At 51.8% G+C, this 19,843-nt stretch overlaps 8 protein-coding genes and 1 non-coding gene across 9 annotated transcripts; 3 read left to right on the top strand and 6 right to left on the bottom strand.

Annotated features, from left to right (window-relative positions):
* Window positions 1–863: 863 nt before the first annotated feature.
* On the top strand, window positions 864–2,011 carry ASPACDRAFT_77142 (WW domain protein). Its single transcript, XM_020204890.1, has 2 exons — window positions 864–1,572; window positions 1,652–2,011. The coding sequence occupies exons 1-2, from the start codon at window positions 1,224–1,226 to the stop codon at window positions 1,783–1,785; spliced, it is 483 nt and encodes a 160-aa protein (XP_020057714.1). The 5' UTR covers window positions 864–1,223; the 3' UTR covers window positions 1,786–2,011.
* A 1,026-nt stretch (window positions 2,012–3,037) lies between these two features.
* Window positions 3,038–4,952, bottom strand: ASPACDRAFT_51254 (putative salicylate synthetase; the record flags this gene model as incomplete). The annotated part of the gene is made up of 2 exons (XM_020202455.1): window positions 3,038–4,338; window positions 4,928–4,952. 2 exons carry the CDS (start codon window positions 4,950–4,952, stop codon window positions 3,038–3,040), a joined length of 1,326 nt encoding a protein of 441 aa, XP_020057713.1.
* A 1,003-nt stretch (window positions 4,953–5,955) lies between these two features.
* Window positions 5,956–7,040, top strand: ASPACDRAFT_59078 (class I SAM-dependent methyltransferase; the record flags this gene model as incomplete). The annotated part of the gene is made up of 5 exons (XM_020203409.1): window positions 5,956–6,020; window positions 6,103–6,210; window positions 6,265–6,515; window positions 6,584–6,707; window positions 6,761–7,040. The coding sequence occupies 5 exons, from the start codon at window positions 5,956–5,958 to the stop codon at window positions 7,038–7,040; spliced, it is 828 nt and encodes a 275-aa protein (XP_020057712.1).
* A 1,088-nt stretch (window positions 7,041–8,128) lies between these two features.
* Window positions 8,129–9,227, bottom strand: ASPACDRAFT_25586 (uncharacterized protein; the record flags this gene model as incomplete). The annotated part of the gene is made up of 2 exons (XM_020199347.1): window positions 8,129–9,024; window positions 9,095–9,227. 2 exons carry the CDS (start codon window positions 9,225–9,227, stop codon window positions 8,129–8,131), a joined length of 1,029 nt encoding a protein of 342 aa, XP_020057711.1.
* Window positions 9,228–10,136: 909 nt separating this feature from the next.
* ASPACDRAFT_t106 lies at window positions 10,137–10,208 on the bottom strand. Its single transcript has one exon. It is a non-coding gene; the product is annotated as a tRNA-Glu (tRNA).
* Window positions 10,209–10,683: 475 nt separating this feature from the next.
* ASPACDRAFT_51252 (class I SAM-dependent methyltransferase) lies at window positions 10,684–11,505 on the bottom strand (the record flags this gene model as incomplete). The annotated part of the gene is made up of 1 exon (XM_020202454.1): window positions 10,684–11,505. One exon carries the CDS (start codon window positions 11,503–11,505, stop codon window positions 10,684–10,686), a length of 822 nt encoding a protein of 273 aa, XP_020057710.1.
* Window positions 11,506–11,695: 190 nt separating this feature from the next.
* Window positions 11,696–13,026, bottom strand: ASPACDRAFT_26153 (Zn(II)2Cys6 transcription factor domain-containing protein; the record flags this gene model as incomplete). Its single annotated transcript, XM_020199395.1, has 2 exons — window positions 11,696–12,253; window positions 12,310–13,026. The coding sequence occupies 2 exons, from the start codon at window positions 13,024–13,026 to the stop codon at window positions 11,696–11,698; spliced, it is 1,275 nt and encodes a 424-aa protein (XP_020057709.1).
* Window positions 13,027–13,126: 100 nt separating this feature from the next.
* On the top strand, window positions 13,127–14,760 carry ASPACDRAFT_116070 (uncharacterized protein). Its single transcript, XM_020195959.1, has one exon. The coding sequence runs from the start codon at window positions 13,478–13,480 to the stop codon at window positions 14,594–14,596; it is 1,119 nt and encodes a 372-aa protein (XP_020057708.1). The 5' UTR covers window positions 13,127–13,477; the 3' UTR covers window positions 14,597–14,760.
* Window positions 14,761–15,817: 1,057 nt separating this feature from the next.
* ASPACDRAFT_77141 (cell wall mannoprotein 1 family protein) lies at window positions 15,818–17,394 on the bottom strand. The gene has a single exon (XM_020204889.1). It carries the CDS (start codon window positions 16,925–16,927, stop codon window positions 16,049–16,051), a length of 879 nt encoding a protein of 292 aa, XP_020057707.1. The 5' UTR covers window positions 16,928–17,394; the 3' UTR covers window positions 15,818–16,048.
* Between the last annotated feature and the right edge of the window lie 2,449 nt (window positions 17,395–19,843).

The raw sequence follows: 19,843 nt of genomic DNA, 5'->3' as shown, positions 1-19,843 counted from the left end.
CAGTAGCATCACACTTCTGATTGGGTGGTATCTTCCACCAGCCCCCAATGTGGCGCCAAGCACCAAAAAGGAGACGGATTGCTGCGGCATCGCTTGGACAAGTCATTCATTTCTCCAGTCGCTCCCTGTTCATTAGTCCGGATATTGACAGCTTTGCCCCGACTGGTAGCTCATAAGACTGCTATCCAATACATTGTCGTCATGTCTACAGAGTATTGCTCAGTTGACTTTCCAAGAAACTCAGGAAGAGGTCCATCATCCATGATCGACTTTTGTACCTATCTATGTGCCTGACAAGGTTAAGGCTGCTTTTGCCCCTCCATCTCTTCTCCCTACAGGGATAAACGAAAACTTGCCCCGCAATTTCTCCTCATCGTCCTTTCCCCAAGAAAGAAACTGTCGAGCTGGCCTTATGGCATCAAGGGCAGAATTCCATTGCATTCCAGCATTATGAAGCCAACTGCTTGCCTATCGGGTCCCACACCCCATCAGGGGCGCTTGTGTTACGTATCTGCCTAAATCTTCTGCATTGTCAGAACTTCAGATCTACAATCAACAATGAAACCAGACTATGGATTGGCATTTTCTCCATCTCAACAAATAACGCGGTGGATACACTCTACTTTTAGCGCTTGCCTAGGTCATTCGTTGGCTGCCATGAGTCCCTGAGGGCCGTTAATATCCCTGATAGCAATGGTGGAGTGGATGCTGCATCTGTGACCTGACTCCATCTACCCACCCTTCCCCTCTCCAGCTGACAGGGACCATCACAACAGACTATTTAAGGGTCTTGTGGTGCTTCTCTGTCCTCTTGACTTCTGTTTCATTCTCTCTTCCCTTCTGAATCTTCTCTCTCCCATCCGCTCCTTTCTCTGTTGCTCTAATCGTCACCACGAGTGCAGAATCAGCCACAATGTCTTACTACGGAGGACAGCCTTACTACCAGGAGCGCCCTCCTTATGAGCGCCCCCCCTACGACGCCCCGCCCGCCGACAGACCTCCCTACGAGCGCCCCCCATATGACAGACCTCCTTATGACCGCCCGCCTTCCGACAGACCTCCCTACCAGGGCTCCCCTTACGAGAGACCTCCCTACCAGGGTGGTCCCCCTCCAGAGCGTCCTCCCTACGAAGGCGCCGACCGCTCTTACGACTCTCGCCCTCCATACGCAAGTCCCCCCTCGTCCTTCCGGCCCCCCCCGGTTCCTCCCCCCTCCTCTTCCCATGGGCTGGACCCAGGAATGGGAGCCCAGCGCCCGCCGTGCTTTCTTTGTCGAGGTCGCTACCGGCCGCTCCCAGTGGGAGCCTCCTCTAGGCGACTCCGACGGCTCCCGTGACCTGGCGCCTGCCGGACCTCCGGGCGGATACTATGGTGCTTCTTCACCTGCTCCTCCTCCGCCGGAGGGCGGATACTACCCTCCCCAGCAGGGTGGGTACTACCCACCTCAGCAGGGCGGTGAATACGTCGACCCCGAGGAGCAGAAGAAGAACGAGCGCAAGAAGATGATGCTTGGTGCTGCCGGTGGCCTGGCCCTCGGTGTTGCCGCTGGTGCTCTCATCAACCACGAACTGGGTAAGTTATACCTCCTCCCAGGTCGACGACCATTGCTGTTACGCATTGTGGTTCTACCTTACTAATTACTGTTGAACAGAGGAGCACTCGAGCTCGAGCGACGAGGAGCGTGAAGGCTCCCCCCAGCGTGAGATCTACCACGAGCGTGAAGTATACATCGAGCGTGACGTCGAGCGTGATGAGGAGCCTGCCTACGAGCCCGATGACTGGTAGTGGTAGGCTGAGCCTTCCTTATCTTCTTCCCCTAGATTCTCGCGGTTTTGAGTTTAAATTGAGCGATACTTATTTTCGGGAAGTTTATTTGTATTTAATGCAACCACCCTTCTTTTTTTTTTCGTTCCATAAAAGACTTCATGGTACTTAGGTTGGCACGGTTTGCATAGTGCGAAGGGGTTACATTGAGCCAGATACTCTAACCCGATCCTGCAATAGAATGTTCAAATAAACGAAATAAAGACCAATCCAAAAAAATGAAAAAAAATCCAAAGAACCTACTAACAAAACCCCAAATCAACGCGCGGTAGGCGGCTAGCCGCGTCCATCCGCCATCATAGAACAGGAGCAGGCTTGTGGTTGGGGATGTCGTCCAGGTGAGGGCCTCGGGTGGTGAATTGGTTGGGGGTCGGCAGATGGCGGTCGTCCACGGCAAGGATGGGTGGTCGTGTAGGAGGGTTAGTAGCGCTTGATAGAGGAAACTCATTGGGATAACGAGCTTCATGAGGAGGAAGAGGAGGTCGATGACGGTGGCGACACGGTCTTTGGACTTGTTGCTGTTGCTGTTGCTGCTGCTGTTGCTGCTGTCGGGCCCGGGCTCGGGTGAAGGTGGTTGGAGGCATCGGAGGGCTAGGTATCTGGATACTGCGTAGGGGTGGGAAGCGTTGGCATTTTGATGATGGAGATGAAATGTGAAGATTGTCAAAGAAGGTTTCGTGCAGTCCGACTGGTCGGGTGCTTGATTCCTTGGACCCTGTGCGTGAGCATCCTTTTATATACCCCGAATCCTCATTGATGCCTTAGTTCATCTAGATGTACAGTATAGTATACCCTATACTGTACATGACTCGGTCAGAGTGGCTCGACTATGTCATTGCCTTGGTCCATGAGTATACATGATTCAGGTAAGTGGTTTGACTATGACTAGGTTGAAGTTAATTCTGCAAGCAGAGGACTTTATGCATGTAGATTGACGTATGTAAAACTCCCATGCTGCAGATTTCATCATTTCCTGCTCTATAATATGGACAGTTTGTATGCCGTCGGGCGGTGGGTTGTGGTCGACATGACTCGGTCTCAGATCACATGCTATGCTCTTCAACTTTCAGCCACCAAATGAACTCTTGATCTTATCTCTGCTCTACTAAAGGGAGACGCTGATTCTGCACAACAACAACAAGAACGACAACAACAACAAAAATAACCTGCTTTCCGACCCGAGCCACCTTTGACGATCTCAATCGGTGTCCTCTTATTTCTCAATCTCGCTAACCACAAACGGAGCTATGCTCGCCAGCTTTTCTTGAGTCTCAGTGAGTTCACGCGCAGGGGTCGATTGCGCAATCACCCCAGCCCCAGCCTGCACCCACTGACAACTTTGATCCTGGAAGACAGTGCGGAGAACAAGGGCTGCCTCAAGAGTCTTGTTGCCTTCGATCATCAGTACAGCACCCGAGTACAACTCCCTAGGACGATGTTCGAGGCGCTGAATGCCCTCCAGTGCAGCCTGCTTCGGTATGCCAGACGCTGTGATAGAAGGAAAGAGGACGTCGAGGGCGTCCCAGGGGTCATTCTCCGGCTTCAGGAAGCCAGTCACGGTAGACCCGAGATGCTGGACACTGCCCCGGGGTCGGACTGACATCAGGTCCTCAACACTGACTGTGTCCGCTGGACAGAGCCGCTTCAGCTCGTCGATCGCTTCCCGAACTGAGATTACATGTTCAACAATCTCCTTGGGATCGTTCAGCAGTTCCTGTCTGAGACGCTCGACCTCAGTGTCTTCACCCTTGCGCGATCGCGTTCCAGCCAGCGGCTCAGTGGTCACCTTCCCCTCTTTCACTGACATCACGAGCTCGGGACTGAAGCCGGTCGCTTGGTAGCCCCCGTGGCTCAGGGAAAAGCTCCGTGCGGGTGCGTTGCAGCGTCGACCACACAGCAGGGTGGCCGGCATGTCCACTCGCCCGGTGATTTTCACCGCTCGTGAAGGGATAACCTTCGTATACTTCCCTTCGGCGATTTCCGCCAGCGCGGTTTCGACTCGAGCCAGGTATTCTCCCGCAGAGTCTTGCGTGTCGATACTTTGATTCGGTGTTGGATCCACACTGGTGGCACCATCGATCAGGTCGGCCAATGCTTTCACATCTTCATTGTTATCCCCCGTCAGAACAACCTTGTCTCTTGAGAACGATATCTCGATGCGCGGGACCATCAAGCTCAAAAGCGGCCATCGACCGGCCGTGTATGGAATGCTGCGCGCATGTGCCGCGTAGTTGAACCCGACATACCCGAATACCTTGCGGACGTCGTTGGCGTGCTTCGACACAAAGTCTCTTGCGATATCCGCCAACGGACCGGTGATCGGGTGCGATTCTCTGTGAGAATTGGTGGAGATTATCGCCGTCTCCCCTTTGGGGTCAACTATGAGTGACGAGTGACTGCCAATGCCCAGGTACCATTTTCCCTCTCGCTCATACGCATAATAGTCATCCCTCTTGTGGGCTCGCAATATTTCAACCACTCTTTCGAGAGCGTCAGGCCTCCCCGGGATTAGAGCTATGGTAGTGCGACTAAAGCTCATGTTTTCTGGTATGGGCGAAGACACTGTTCAGGAGGAAAAGAGACAAGTGGTTTTGGAAATCGGCAACAAAGCTCTCAATTTAGGTCAGTATTGTGCGGGAGATGTTTGCACCATCATAGACTTCTTGTTACTCACAACTGGAAGAGATTTATAGCTTTCATGAGCAATCCGTCCCCACAATCACTCTATCCAATAGACCCTGTTCGATGCATGAGCTCTGTGGTTTATTGGAAAGCTGCGGGTAATTGACCCGCTGGTCTGGGCTCAGCTGAGGAATGCAGAGATTTGCATACTCACATGGCAGAGTGGCTAATTCGGTCTGATATCAGAAAGCATTGGCCGTGGTCGTGGCGATGATTGGTCAATATAACTGATATGAGAAAAAGCAAAGTACAGCCGATCACTAGTATCATTTGCCGCCTCTCATATATTGTTTTTATTGCATCATCCCAAGCTAGCCATACTTGTTCTGCAGCAAGATCGGACTCACCGATCAGATATCATGTTCTCCTGCAGATTCAGGTTAGCTTGCAAGATGATGTGTAACCTCGACTGTGACCAAGCCAATCTCTGTGTAACGCAGAGCCATGGCCATGGAACTTTTGAACATTGTGAGATCTGGATTGTCGATTCGCGCCAACCTCTTACGTATTTGCAAGTGATGCAAGAGCAACGTACCAGGACATTGAGCAGAATAACCCCGAGCTCCGATTAACAGGTCCAACTCTGAGACATCTGTATGTGAGCTCATCTCAAGGATTCTTACGTACTTTCTTGCGCTCGTGAGAGGTTGGCCGAGTACAGGATTCCACACCTGAGTGCCTAAGCAATAGCAGCGAGTGTGTGGCCATCGTCGTAGTTGAATGTACTAGCAACGAATGACGGACGACTTCTCAGGTGCCTATTCCATTGCCTTTCGGACTAAGGTGGTTTCGCCCAAGACCAGTTATACAAGCATGATCAGACCTGGGCAGCGTCGGGAGAACCAAAAAGTGGCTTATGCTCGAACTATTACTGCGAAAACGGCTACACTACCATGAGTGACTTTGTACGAACATGCCAGGATCCCGAAGTCGGAATGTGCGAGTAGCGGCACTCGCTGTCAGCAGAGGGAAGAGTGACTCCATCGCAAGCCGAAGACGTCATCAAATACGGAGACCTCATCTGCAAGATCTACTATTGCTTCTTCGGCTTCTTCGCGTCTTTTCTATTCGTCTGATTTACTAACACCCGATCTTGAAGATCTCTCATTCCTGCTCCCCGAGTATCAATAATGGTTCCCTCCCAAGTCAAAACATCCTTGAAGCCGCTGAAAAGATGCCCGATGTGGCATTCGACTCCATGCCTTGTCAGTATCACAAATAGTAAGACCTTTACAGACCGACTAATCATGACCTCATTTAATTCCGTATCGGTTGATTGGCAGCCAAACAGTTCGCAGATGATTTCCGACGCGGACAATCCTCAAACCTAAATTACCGAGAAGGAACTATAAAATTCCTGACGAACCTGGCCTAGAACCTCACGTACAAATCTTGATACTTTCAATCTTTTACTCGTCAGAACAACTTATCAGCTCATCTCAAGTGACAATGGGAAGCGCGATAATTCCAGCGGACGATTATATCCTCGGAAGAAGCATCACGGACTCCGTTAGGTACCTTCTTTGATGTCTCCCTACTTATGATACTCCTGCGATGAAGGTCACACAGACATGAGAGGTGCTGATTCTACTACAGATTGGATGCCCAGCATCTTCTATGGAAATTTCACAAGGGGTACGAGCTACATCCTGAAATCCCAGTCAGCAATGACATGAAGATTGCCGATCTTGGTTGCGGCACAGGGTTTGTTATATGACAACTTGGTCGAGCTGAATCCTCTGCTCACGATATGCATAGAATCTGGCTCCTTGACCTGTCGAGACAGCTGCCGTCAACCGTGCAACTACATGGCTTTGACAGTAGTGGCCAACAATACCCACCCTCTGGACTGTGGGCGAAGAACATGACGCTCAGCGTGGTGGACCTGATGTCAGATCTACCACCCTCCCTGACGGGACAATATGATGTGGTGCATCTGCGGATGTGGGCGAGCAATGTGCGCGAAGGCGAGACAGCTACCTTGATCCGTCAAGCGAAACAACTCCTAAGTTAGCTCAACTAGTCCACTACTGACTCCACATCATCGTCTTTGCATGCTGATACACGCCACGCACAGAACCGGGGGGTTACATCCAGTGGGAAGATGCGGACCTGCACAACCAGGTCACGGAGGGCCGTGTGGCGGAGGAGGCCGCTGCGCGGATGAGCGACTTGTTTCGGCGGGTCAACCGCAAATACATGTGCGTCCTCCTACCAGAATCATAGCCCTATATATGTTGACATGACTTTTTAGATGGGTCTCCGAGCTCCCCGATCGCATGCGCAAAGAGGACTTGGAGATCATCGAGTCTGACCACGGCCGGTTTGCCCCCCCTCTAGTGGACCTGTGCACCCGGACCTACATTCTAGCCCTACGCGAGTTGACGCAGGGCATCAAAAGAGGACTGTCCGGGGACATTCTGTTGTCAGTGTCCGAGCAAGAGGTCGCTCTTCAGTGTCTTGCAACACAGCAGAAGGAGAAGATCATTTACAACTGGTCCCCGGTTACGGTGCTGGCTCGGTCTAGGGAGTAATCACTTGGTTCGGGACAGGGGGGACGAGAAACACCATGTGCCACCTTACGTACGACAATTTCTCTTTTTTGTTCTCATGCAGATCAGTGCTTGATTTTCTGATGATGATGCCGCGTAATTCGAATATAAAGTTTCTAGATGGTCAAAACTTATCCTTGAAATCATGCAGACTTATTGGTAGGCATGTCAACCTTTCCTGCTTGTGATGCCCCGTGGCATGCAACACTTGTCTTTCAAATGCCAATCGTAGTAGGGAGTTTCTTCAGGGTGGTCGGATATCAGTACCTTGCATTCCGCAGGTTCTTCACCAAATGAGATCTAAGGGGCTTCATGCCGATCCAGAAATGCGGCCTTATCTGTAACCAATGCATTTCCGAGATTGTTCCCAAAACTCGTTGAACAGTGAGCTGCAAGTGCTTCGATGGTGTTCGGTATGTCTATTGTTATCATTGTGGGTTTCGTCTGCAGAAGTTGACCAGCAGGATTTCTACCTGCAAGCTCGAACTCGTGATTGTTGTTTTGAGTTGGTGCTGTGGACTAACTGCCTACACTATCTCCGGCTGCTGACCGCAAACTACCAAACTGCAACAAACAACACTTCTCCCACGACTGAGTATTTCTCTATTGTACCTTGACAACTCACTGCTATCGTCTAATCATGTCACTGTCAACTAAGAACGTCAATCTCGTGTCTACCTTGACCCCCAGTCCGAGGGTCTACGAAGAATGCATCGCACTAAAAAGAAGCTCAATGGTCAACACGCTTGTTTGGTCGGCTTTTCACCTGCTCAGAAGACTTCCCTTTGAGCTACACAGAATTGCCAAAAGATTTCTTTGACGACAGTTCGTAGCGAGGTCGACGATCATGTGGACTTTTGTGCACTGCACTAGAAAAGCTCCTGATCGACACCCATCCCATACCCATTCACTTACAAGGATGCAGCATATATCTCAAAGAGGGATATATGGCATCCCTTTCAATAGCTAAATGACTACTCCACCACCAACGGGTAAGTCATTACTCGATTTCATATACCATATACCAAAAAGCCATCCCAACTGCGTCAATCGTTACCATTATCTTACAATTAATCCTCCTTGAAAGGACAGCCCTTCGCACTACTCTCCGAGCGCGTTTTATTCTCGACAACCTCCGCCGTCAACTTCATCAGTCTATCAGCCAGCTGCATATCATTCGCCTTGTCGCTGCCTTTCTCCACGATGCACGGCGGACAGATGAACTGCCCGCCCTCCGTCGCGACGGTGGCCGCGTACATGGTCGACACGGCGCCCTGGAACTGCGTCTTGCGGAACGGCTTCAGCCCGATCGACATGCCGAAGCCTAGCAGCGGGTACGCCTCGTGAATATGGACATTCGTCTGCGCCGTGTCCACGATGCCCGGGTGCGTCGCGTTGACGATGATATTGGGGTGCGTGGATTTGAGATGCTGGTTCAGCCACTTGGCGTGCAGGAGGTTGGCCAGCTTGCTGCGGCCGTACAGGGCGTTGGGGTCGTACTCGCGGTTCAGCTCCTCAACGGAGGCGAACTCGGTGTCGGCGGGCGCGCTGCTGTGCACGTTGGAGGAGAGGTTGACGATGCGGACCGTATTGCCGGCGTCGGCCGTCTTCTTCAGCGTCGGCAGCAGGTGCGAGGTCAGCACGACGTGGCCCATGTGGTTCGTCGCCATGTGCTGGTCGATCCCGTTGGTCGGCGCCAGCTGCCGGGTCATGATGCCCCGCCCCGCGTTGTTGATCAGGATGTCGATCCGGTCCGTCTGCGAGGCGATCTCCCCCGCCACATGCGCCGTCTGCTCCCAGTCCGACAGGTCGCTCTGCAGCCAGATGAAGCGCTTGCGCTTCTCCGGGCCGAACTCCTCCTCGATGGCCGCGAGGGCTTCGTCGACGACCTCCTTGCGGAGCGATGTGACGAACAGCTTGGCAATGTTCTTCGATAGGAGGGTGTGGGTGCAGCCGAAGCCGATGCCTAGACAACTTGTTAGTACATGGTTACTTTTTCAAGCGCGAATTGGAGGAGTCCATCGAGTTCACTATACCTTCATTGCCGCCCGTCACCACCGCTACCTTGCCACTAAGATCGGGAACCTCCTCTAAACTGAACTTGTGCTCGGCGAGCTCATGAGACGGCCCACCGAAGTTCTCGGCAATTGTGTTCTTGATGGTCTGCATTTTGGATGGGAAATGTGTGAGCTCGGAGATAATCCAAGAGAAAAAGCCTTGATTCAAACCCAGGCAATTCCTACGCTGTGGTCTACAATAAGTAGAAATTGGGAATTGGTATCTTCGGGGATGACGGAGCCAAATGGTGATGTCACATGGAATCAGAGGCGGTGATGCAGCAATGTGGTCATCCGCTTCGTCCAGAATTTCATTGGCTTACTGGGGCGTTTTGCTTTAAGCTTATTAGTAGATCTGGGACTTGATCCCGGTTACCGATCGGTAGATACTTGTGAGCTAGATGGGGTCGGTATCTGAGAAGGGAATAATCCTGCTGCTGTCGGGGATTTCTTGGCGCATACCTCCGTCGGGAAGGCCTTATCGCAACTTTCGTATATGATCAACTCTGACAACAACTCGACTTCGTACATTCGTGTTAGTATAAATTTGAGCTTATTGGCCTCCATGTTCTTATCTATCACCCTCTGCAGGTCATAATTCCGATCGCTATATCGTGACGGACATCGTCGAATTAAAGTCACGGGTCACGGGTATAGTACCATAGTTCCCATTCCGGAAAGAGCTAGATACCATCGCACCTTTCAGGTCGAGCAACCTTCATCCTCTACTGGGCTATCAACTCTAAGCTTTGCAACGCCATTAAGATGCACTCATACGAGCCCCGACACACATAAAAAGACCCATATCGTAGGTTCTCGAGGAAAGTCAGAACTGATCAAGCGCGAGCATCAAACAGCATTCCCGGGGCCATACATACTCATCTGTACTAATAGAGAATACAGTAACTTATCAGCTGGACATGAGAGAGATCCGCAAAAAGTTGCTGTGGATGTTTTTCACATAAGAAAAAAACAAAACATATATATAGCCTACAAGGCAGGTTTATATTAAAATATTTACCTCCGATAGGGGGAATCGAACCCCCGGCTGCCGTGTGAGAGACGGCGATGTTAGCCACTACACCATATCGGATGTGGGATGCATTAAGCTTCTCATGTGCCAATATAAGACATGAGCTAAAGCTACAGTCATTCAACGGCTTGATGAACCCGGGCCAGTAATGAAGGGGATGATATCGGATTTGCGCACATGGGACATGGGATTTGGAGGCTGGGTTGTTCTTGGTATGAACAGTCATAAGCCGAGGCTTCTTTTTGCTTTTTCGTTGTTTTCTTCTCCACCCCCCCCCAAGTTTGTATTGATTGTACTGGCTGTCGCTGTATTAGATGATGTGATGATGCGTACATAGAATGCTGTTGGATTGGGTCTCGGTCCTGTTTATGGGCGTGACTACATTGTATATGCATCTAGTGTATGGCGTTAAACTGTACTAGATTCACATATTAGACGGAGTACTGGGAGATAGCCATTGCAAGTGGCATGCGCTCCATTCCAGCCATCCATTAAAGCACACCGAGCAGGCGTAAGCAATCAACATAGAACAAAATCACTTGAAACAAACAATCTCCCCATGCAACATCCCATACCATCCCTGCTCGCACGCCACAAACTCCTGCCACCCGTCCACCACCACCTCCAGCTCTTCCCTCGTCGCCAACCCACTCTCCACCGCCCGATCCGCAAACCCCGAGTTGCGCGCCCGCTCCGCCATGGAGCCGCCCCAATACTCGCGCTCCTCCGCCGAACTGAAACACCAGCTGCCCGTGCTTTTCCGGATCTGCGTCTGCGCGAAGCCCGCCTCCTCCGCCCACACGTGGATCCTCGCCCCGGGGTGCGGGTTCCCGCCGCTCCGCTGCGCCAGCTCCCGGGTGAGACGATCCCAGAGCTCGATCCCGCGGTTCGCCGGGTACCAGGTGTGGATGCTGGATTCCCGGGCGGCGACGATCCCTCCGTTGGGTTTGGCGACACGGCGCATCTCGCGGAGAGCCTGGACGGGGTCGGCGATGTGCTGGAGGACCTGGTGGACGTGGACGAGGTCGAAGGTGTTGTCGGGAAAGTCCAGAGCGTGGATGTCGCCGACGTCGAAGGTCACGTTAGCGAGGCCTTCGGTGGCGGCGAGGCGCCGCGCGGTGGGGAGCGGGTCGGCGAAGGAGTCCAGACCTGTAACCTGGGCGGTTGGATGGCGGCGGGTTAAATCAATGGTTATGCTGCCTGGTCCGCAGCCGATGTCCAGGATTTTGAGGTTGGGGGCGGTGGACTGGAGGTGATCGAGGTGGGGGAGGAGGTATGGTGCGGAGTTGGCGAGGGTGCGCCAGTTGTGCGTGCGGAGGACGCTGGGAGTGTGGTTTGTTGAGTAGGTGGATGTCATTCTTGAGGATAGGCGTACGCTTCGTAGCTTGAGTCAATGGTTCAGGGAATGTGTGTAGGCTGGTTTGAGAATGGTTATGATGGCAATATATAGGTGCCCAGTCGTGGTTGATCAGTAAGGTGGGTCATTCTCGGAGTTCCGAGATTGGGGCGGGGGAATGGCTGTGAGCGGTTGATGTGCACTGACTAGATCAACACCCATGAATGTGCGTCGTGACTCCGAACAGTAACATCCCAAACTCATCCACAGTCTGCAGCCACCTCTCGATCCTTTCTCTCTGCTCGACTGTTCCCGTATCCGCGGATCGCCACAGCTCTGAGATTTCCAGCATCCCATCCTCCCACGTCAACAAATGACGGTCATACTCCCGTTCCCACGTCTCCCGGTCAGGCGCCTCCCACAACGATCTTCCTTCTGGAGCAAAAACACCCCTTACTTCATCGGCTATGAAGTTTGGCAAGAGTCGGTCGGAGTTGTAAACGCTGCAGAAGAGGTACATGGCGAAGATGGCGCGGCGTTTTGAGGCCACCACAATCCACGACTCCCAACTAGGTCGCGAGTGGGATACCTCGGCCACACAGAAGAAGCCGTTACGAGCCGTGCGAAAGGCCAGTTCCATGAGTGTGATCATGACTTTGTCGGTGACAGCAGCTGGGGCAGCGAGTCGCGGAGAGAAGTATAACATGACGGAGTAGATGAGGTAGGCTTGAAAAGTGGATAGAAGGTTGTAGTCGTGTTGGCTTGGAAGCTGCGATCATGATTTCATTAAATTCCGTAAGTACGAACAGATATGGATTGGCATACCTCGTTGGACAACCTCTCCATCTCCATTTCGATCATGTTGATGACCATGGCTTCACTTCCTGAAACAGCGTTCTCCCACATTCGAACGAGACTGTAGCAATTGGCTAAGGCCTGTGGCAGGCTCTCACCGGAGACTTGTGAGTGATGAATGATAGGAGGTGCTTTGCGGTCCTTCAGCATGAACCGGGGATAGGTGGCCAGAACTCTCGAAATGTACTGCAGTGTAAACGGATGATAAACCTTCAGAACCTCGTCTCGCCCCAGTGGTGGGAGAATATATGGCCGAAGCCAGCGATCTCGAATACTCTCTACCCCTGAAGCAGGGACTAGGTCGATCTTGGTAAAGTCAACATGCGGTTGCTCATCTCTCGCTGACCCCACCTGTCGATGCCTGCGTTCTCGAATCGGCGTAACGCGTCCGGGGCTGCTGTCAAGATAGGATGGTAAAGCTACGGGCATAGCAAACGATGTAGAGGGCTGGAGTTCAGCGAGACCCCTCAAGCCCGGATTCTCCAAGTCTTCGGTCCGAGGACTAGTGTGTGAGGATTCAGGGGCAGTGTAGTATTCGCATACGCGACCGAGAGACTTGCATCGAGAGCATGTAGGTCTTTCGAGACTGCAACGAACTTTGGATTTGGTGCAACTTTGACAGGCCTTCTTCCGTGGGGGAGGTCGCTGTCGTCGTTGGCTTGACTGGGAGGAACTTGGGCTTGCCATGTTGATGTTGTGTGGAACTGGTTTTTAGTGAGTGCTGTGGTGACTACGCGGAGTTCCGAGGCGGGTGGGGGACAAGCGAAAGGAACTCCGCTAGCTGCCAGCTGACATCATTGTTTCGGTTCCGCAGTTATCACTTCTGGTAGCAGCTTTGTAGTATGATGGTTTCTTCAGTGTTGACTGATTTTTTGCGTTTACTGTTCTTTGAAATATACAACATCTCTGGGCAGAATCCACACTTTTTTAAGACCCAAAGAATACTCAAGAGCGCGCAATGGCGACGCGTCGTCTCCCTCGAGGCTTGACGCGACATGCCAACAGGCCGAGACGTGCACTTGTTTGGGCAACGAGACCACTGCTCTGCGCCCAAACGCCTCAAATACTGCAGCATCACGCAACAAGCACCCAAATAAGCGTCTATATCGCACAGCCTCGAAGACAACTCCACACACAAATGCCACTCGAAAAGAGCCCAGGAACCGCGCCACCGTCAGAAGCACTCCGTCCAATCTCGCACGCCTTTGACGCAGCCAGTTCCAAACCACCAACTCAATGCTCAACTCCATTCTCAATCATTCGACCGGAGATCTTCGCACGAACTCAGGACTGCCATCATGCGAACACCATCCACCCATCCTCCCACCGCGTCCCATGGCCAACCTCTCTCCCTATCGCTCTGCAGTCCAAACACTGGCGTCAAGCCGAAGCAGCAGCAACTACATACCTGCAAACCATCAGCACCTCCCACCCGACCCATCCGACCCTCGATCCCGCCCGCACAAGAAAACTCATCGACACGGCGGTATCTTACACTATCCATCTCGTTCCCCTAAGCAATATTACCAAAATACAACTCCTAGCCAAAACATACATCCTCCTCTTCCTCCATGACGATGCATTCGGCACGCAGAACCTTGCTCTTCGTATCCCTCCTCGCAGTGCAGTCTCGCACAACCAGAGCTCTACAGCAGAGTATAATGCTTATAATATCCTAGCCAAGGAGATACTAAGGGAAGACCCTCACGAGGGAGAGCGATTGCTCGAAGAAATTATATCCTGGGGGTCAGCTACGCAGCGCGAGCGACCGAAGACGTTTGGGTCGCTAGAGGAGTATCTCGTGCATGGTTTAGAGGATCTCGGGGCTGAATTGATCCTTCAGACTGTTCGGTTCTCGTGCGGGACTGCGATCGAGGATACTCCGGAGCTAGAGCGTTTGAAAGCGCTGTGCGCGAAGCATTTGTTGCTCACGAATGATCTGTATTCGTATGCGAAGGAGGTCCGGGCGGAAGCGGAGACCGGGGAAGTGGTGCTCAATGCTGTCAGGGTAGTGCGTGGGCTCATGGGCGGCGATGATTTTGATGATGCTCTAGCTGCAAGGGTATTGAGAGTAATGATTCGAGATGTAGAAGATAGGATGAGCGCAGAGTGTCTGCGCTTGGAAAAGCCCGGTGTGCTGTCAGAGGCGCAGATGGTATATGCGCGAGCGACGGTGGTGGCGGTTGCAGGGAATATGTTCTTCTCCGCGACGAGTCCGCGGTATGCTGGGGCTGTCGAGGGGACGAGGCTGGCGTAGCAGCAGCAGCAGCAGCCCAATTCATCGGCTGGGACATGTGAACAACAAAATGTCTCTGGAGCAGAATGACCTTTCTGGAACCCTCGATGACGTTCCAAGTTGTCGTCACACAAACAACAACAGATCACGCCAAGAATGGCTCCCTGCGCTCACTCTTTCCCCTCACACTATTCCCAAAAAGTGCCTAGTTCTTACCATCCAGGCTGCCAGCCACCATATTAAATGGCCCCATCACTCTCTCCTCCCGGAATTCCTTCTTCCTCTCTCTCCTCCTCCCATTATCCTCAGAAGAGAGACGGAATTCATCATGCCATAATGTAGGCAGCATCTCAACCCCCCCCCTGAACAAATCTCTACGGTACTCGGTAGTGGTATTTACCTCTCAGCACCGACAACCCCCCCCCTCGCGAGTTTTGTTTCCAAAGACCCCGAGGGGCCAAGTGTCCTTGCTGTATGCCTTTAAGAGAGTACCAAGATCCATGCGGGCATCAATCAAGCATGCTGCTACTTGCGATTCCCCTCGGGAGTTTGCCCAATGTGGTTGCATGAAAGTCGGTGTCCTACATTTGTTGTAATCCTCTGACTAGATCTGCGAATGTAAAGCTTTGTATAGGGCGCCTAATCCGTAAGATAGTGGTTCTTGCTGGAGATTATATGGAGTAGCTAGTTGCATACCCAGGGACGTACTCGTGACTTAGCTCTGGTACCTCACGCCATTGTTGTTTGACTTTTGGCACGGACCCTCTTTTGACTTTCCCTCGGAAATACTAGCTAACGAGTACAGTACAATGTGCGGGAGCAAGCGAAGCAGAAAGCTTCCTGCCGCGGTCGGTCTACGGTGCGGACTTAGACTTCCCGCGTCTGATAGCCGAGCATGCACGAGGTAGTGATGGGATGGGATGGGATGATGGGATGGAATGGAATGGTGATCCTACGATCCGCACTTTCGAGTAACATTTCGTGGTTGATCGTAGTGTAAGTTGCTGCTTCGGGCGAGAGGCAACCATACAGGGGTTGATCTTTGGCAGAGATACTGTGGATACTCCGCTCGTAAAGGTTGCTTTTGCTGGGCTGGTGGGCAGCAAAATCAGATCATCCGCTATTTGGGTAACCATTGAAGAGGATCCACAAGAGCATATGCTACGCTTTCATAATCTAGGCGTTGGTGAAAGGCAATATTTTGATGGAAGCGTTTTTTGTTCAAACAATTCATTGTGTTTTGGTTGTACTGAGACCATATTACATTGTCAACCAATTAAACACCCAACAAATCAAACCAAACCAAGAATCAAAGACATTAAGCCACAGTCCCGGGCTGAAATCAATCAACGGTGAATAGATATACATGGCCAGCCCGTATCTTTTCATGATCGCACTTGTCGATAACCGTTGCACTTGGATCTTCACAATCGTTTATCCCTTGCAGGCTCAGGTCATCTTCGGCTGTCTCCCTTACAAGGCAGCAGCAATGGCGGCAGCAGCAGCAGCAGCACCACCGAAGACGTAGCTGAAGCGGTCAGAGTTGGCAGCGCCAGTGAAGAGGGTGGAGCTGGCGGAAGCAGAGGGGGTGCTGGAGCTGGAGGGGGTAGCAGAGGCGCTGGCGGAGGTGGGGATCACGGGAGACGAAGTTTGAGCACCAGTGGTAGCGGAATCGCTCGTGGTTGCAGCGGCAGCGGTGGTCTCGCTCTTCTCAGTCGCGGAAGAAGCAGCGCTGGTGGCGGTCTTGTCACTGGCAGAAGAGGCAGCAGAAGTAGCGCTGGAAGCGGTGCCAGAGCTAGTAGCAACATCCTTGTACTCATCGACACCCTTCTGGATGGCATCGGTGATACCAGCAGACAGAGAACTGGCAAGGCTAGAGAGGGACTCGGGAACCTTGGAAGTGAGAGCGTCGGCCAAGCTCTTGGCAGCAGTGTACTGCTTCTGGAGCTGCTGGTAGACAGTGGCACCAGCACCAGCCGAGACGAACTGGTCCTTCTTCGAGATCAGGTCGTTGACCGCAGTCTGAACGTCCTTGGTCAGGTCCTGGACAGGACCAGGGATCTCGAGAGCATCGGTGGAGCTAAGATCGTCGCCGCCGTTAACAGTGGTGGTACCCGAGTTGATAGTTGAGACCAAATCGGTCGAGGCAGACTCGACCTTGGAGGGGTCTCCACCGCTGTAGCTGTTGATGGCAGAATCAAGGGCCTTGACCTTGGTCTCGATGTCGGCAAGAACGCTGGTCACTGCGGCGACATCACGCTCAACAAGGCTGGGCTCACGGACGACCTTAGTAGGGTTGGCCAAGACACTGGTGGCCAGGCCCAGAGTGAAGAGAACACTGGTGAACTTCATTTTGATGATGAGAACGACGGTTGATTAGAGTGATAGATATTAGACTGTGTAGGCTCAACGAATGCTCAAGTCCGATTGCTGTAGGAGGCAGGCGATCTAAAGAATGTATCGATGCTGGTGGTCATGGAAACTGCAAGTGTAGCCCTCTATATATAGAGAGAAGTCTGGCGTACATCCTCACATGTGCACCACGGCACGGGGGCCGAGGCCAATTTCGACCAGGGGAAGGTTTTGCTGCTCCGATGGATCGTGTCATTGCCAGGACCAAGGCTCTCCTCCATGATTGACCCCGATTTAGGACGAAGAGGGTGTGGTGCCTGGGAAAGCTAGGAAGGATCGTCAGTGTGATGGTCGTTCTGGACCAACGATTTGATGACGGGCTCATTTCCCGCTCTGCGAAGTGGCTACAATCTTGATTGCCTCTTTCCAGGGTGTCCGGCTGGCGGAAGATGGCGGCAGCGGTGATCTGTATTCGGAGGTTAGAGTAGACCTCAGTTACTTCGAAATGGGTAGCATTCAAGTTGTGGGCAGCAATTGATTTGAGTTCAATGGTGGACGAACCAACAATTAGCGGCCACCAGTGTTGACCCAGCCGGGGACCCACCCCCGGATTCTCATTTGTTTATTTGTGTTGCATTGGCTAAGAGGACCGACCTAAAGACGGAGCGAGTGATACGATGGTGCATGGCGCAGAAATTTCTCTCAGGGTCTGAGAGTGGGTTGAGTGATTGATCCAGGGAAGAAGAGTAAGACACCATCGCTGCCAGGAATGATGGTGTAAAGTAAAGCGCTCCGTATGAGGAATAGATTCCAGGTGGAGTCCACCAGGAGTCCAGGACTAAAGTTACCCCGCACCTTCCCTGGCTCAAATTCGGGGCTTTCCGTTGGGTGGATTTAACCAGGGATCTTCCGCTTCTTTCCCTCAATTCGGCAGTACGGCCGACTCACGGATAGAGACTGCAACAAATTCCCCATCCCCAACCCCCCAAACATCATGGATCTCTTTGCTTTTGCCCGATTATTGCGGTTAAAAGGCCCATTTTACTCCTGAGGAAAAAAGGGCGCCAGAAGGGTGGAAAAGAAGACCGAGGAGATCTGCAGGTCCGGAAGCAGTGAAGGCTCGAGTTCGCCACTGGGCAGGAGAACCTGGATGCAGTGTCTGTTCCAGTGAGTTTCTGTGGTATTCTGTCCACTGCGCTTGGCTTAGACTATGGAGATGAACTGCTTGCCTACTTACTTTAGCTCCAGGTATCAAAAACCCCGCACGGGTCCAAAAAAGACTAGGGATTCTCCGTAGCTTAGACCCTCCGTCCATGTACTGTCTACTTTCCGTACCTCCGAACCACGCCTCGCTAATATGTGCAAAGAGTCAGAATCTTCACACTCTTCTGTACAAGGTGTTCGTCTGCAGACGTTGTTCTTGTCTCACCTTGCCTCATGTACACTTCCACGTTACACAGATTGATGCTTGGGACGCACATGTTTGCTTTGGATCTTTGAAAGGAAATACAACTCCTTTTTTGCATCAGAGAATGAGTGGGAATGGTGGACGGGATGACCAATTGTTGCTTATTTCAATGCAGCCAATGCATTCCTTGGACCAGGTGGCGAGCATGACGTGACATGAGTCAATTTATCTTACCAACGCTGAATGCATGGTAGCAAAGCCCTATGGAGCTTTGGAATGAGACTCGACCACTTGCTGAGCTATAGCAGCACCCCTGAGGTGTCATGTGCACTCTAGGCCCCTGCTTCCTATTCTTGTTGCTTTGATAATCTGTGCAAATGGGACGTTCGGGTCCAGCCTAGCTATGGACGAATTCTTGTATTGGGCACTATTTAGCACTTCTTCTGACAGCCCCAAGTACCACGTACCTCCCGGACGGTATGATAATTCTTCCCGAATTATGTGAGAGCCCAGATTTTGTTGATGCACCTTGATTGTTCATGCACCTAGAGAATCTACGAACCCACCCCTCCGACGCAGATTGTCTATACTGCACACACACGATTTCCGGCGCCCGCTTCCCACGTCTCCTACATCGGGAAGAAGTCCTTTCTCATAATTTATCCTGAAAATATTCAAACGCCCGTCCGAGTGGAGGCAATATAGCCATATTATGAAACAAGCTTAGTGAACCCGGTTTAAATCTCAACAGGGCCGGAACAGAGATAAGCTTTGTTGCGGATGCTACGAACGCAGACGCCTAACTACCGAACCTATGTTCCTGAATATAATTCGCATACCTAAAACAGATGTTTGGCGAATGAGTAGGTTTCGAGGAGCTACTGAACCACTAACCCAAACTTCACCTCGTTCGACTTTCAAAATAGTTTGTTCGAATCTATGTTTATGATGATCGACGAGCCTGGCCGGGCCACTTCCCCTGCACCCCACAGGTTCCATATTTTGGGTTTAAGATCCGATGTTTCAACCCGAGCAGATCGCCGGTTGAAATTTTTGTCTCACAAACAATCTCCAATTGCTCCAACTTGCAACTGAAGACCTCGTTATACTACAATCGGAATATGCACAGTTCGAAAGTGTTTGACCATCGACAAGTTTGAGACTCGATGAAACGTGCTGTACGTGAGCATATTTGCGACACGTCTAGCCTTTGCTCGTGTAACAAAGAAAATGCGTCTCTGCTGCATCTATCCTGACAATAAGATCTTGGATGAGATGGATAGATTTGTCGTTCGGGAATCTTCCGCCATGCTGAGAGGCATACAGCCATGTTTGCCTATGTCCAAATAGCAGTACGCATTGATGTGATTATGGTCCCCACACTCAAGACTTCATTTTGAAGTATCCTCGAAGACGAATCTGTTGAGTTTCGTACAAAATGGACATAGTGTCGGAACCGAAGAGAAACACCGAGACACGAGGAAGTATGCCTACAATGTAAGTGAACA

Source organism: Aspergillus aculeatus (assembly GCF_001890905.1).
Source record: "Aspergillus aculeatus ATCC 16872 unplaced genomic scaffold ASPACscaffold_5, whole genome shotgun sequence".
NCBI lineage: Eukaryota > Fungi > Ascomycota > Eurotiomycetes > Eurotiales > Aspergillaceae > Aspergillus > Aspergillus aculeatus.
Note: the sequence above shows the minus strand (reverse complement) of the source record. Positions and strands in the feature narration are given on the sequence as shown.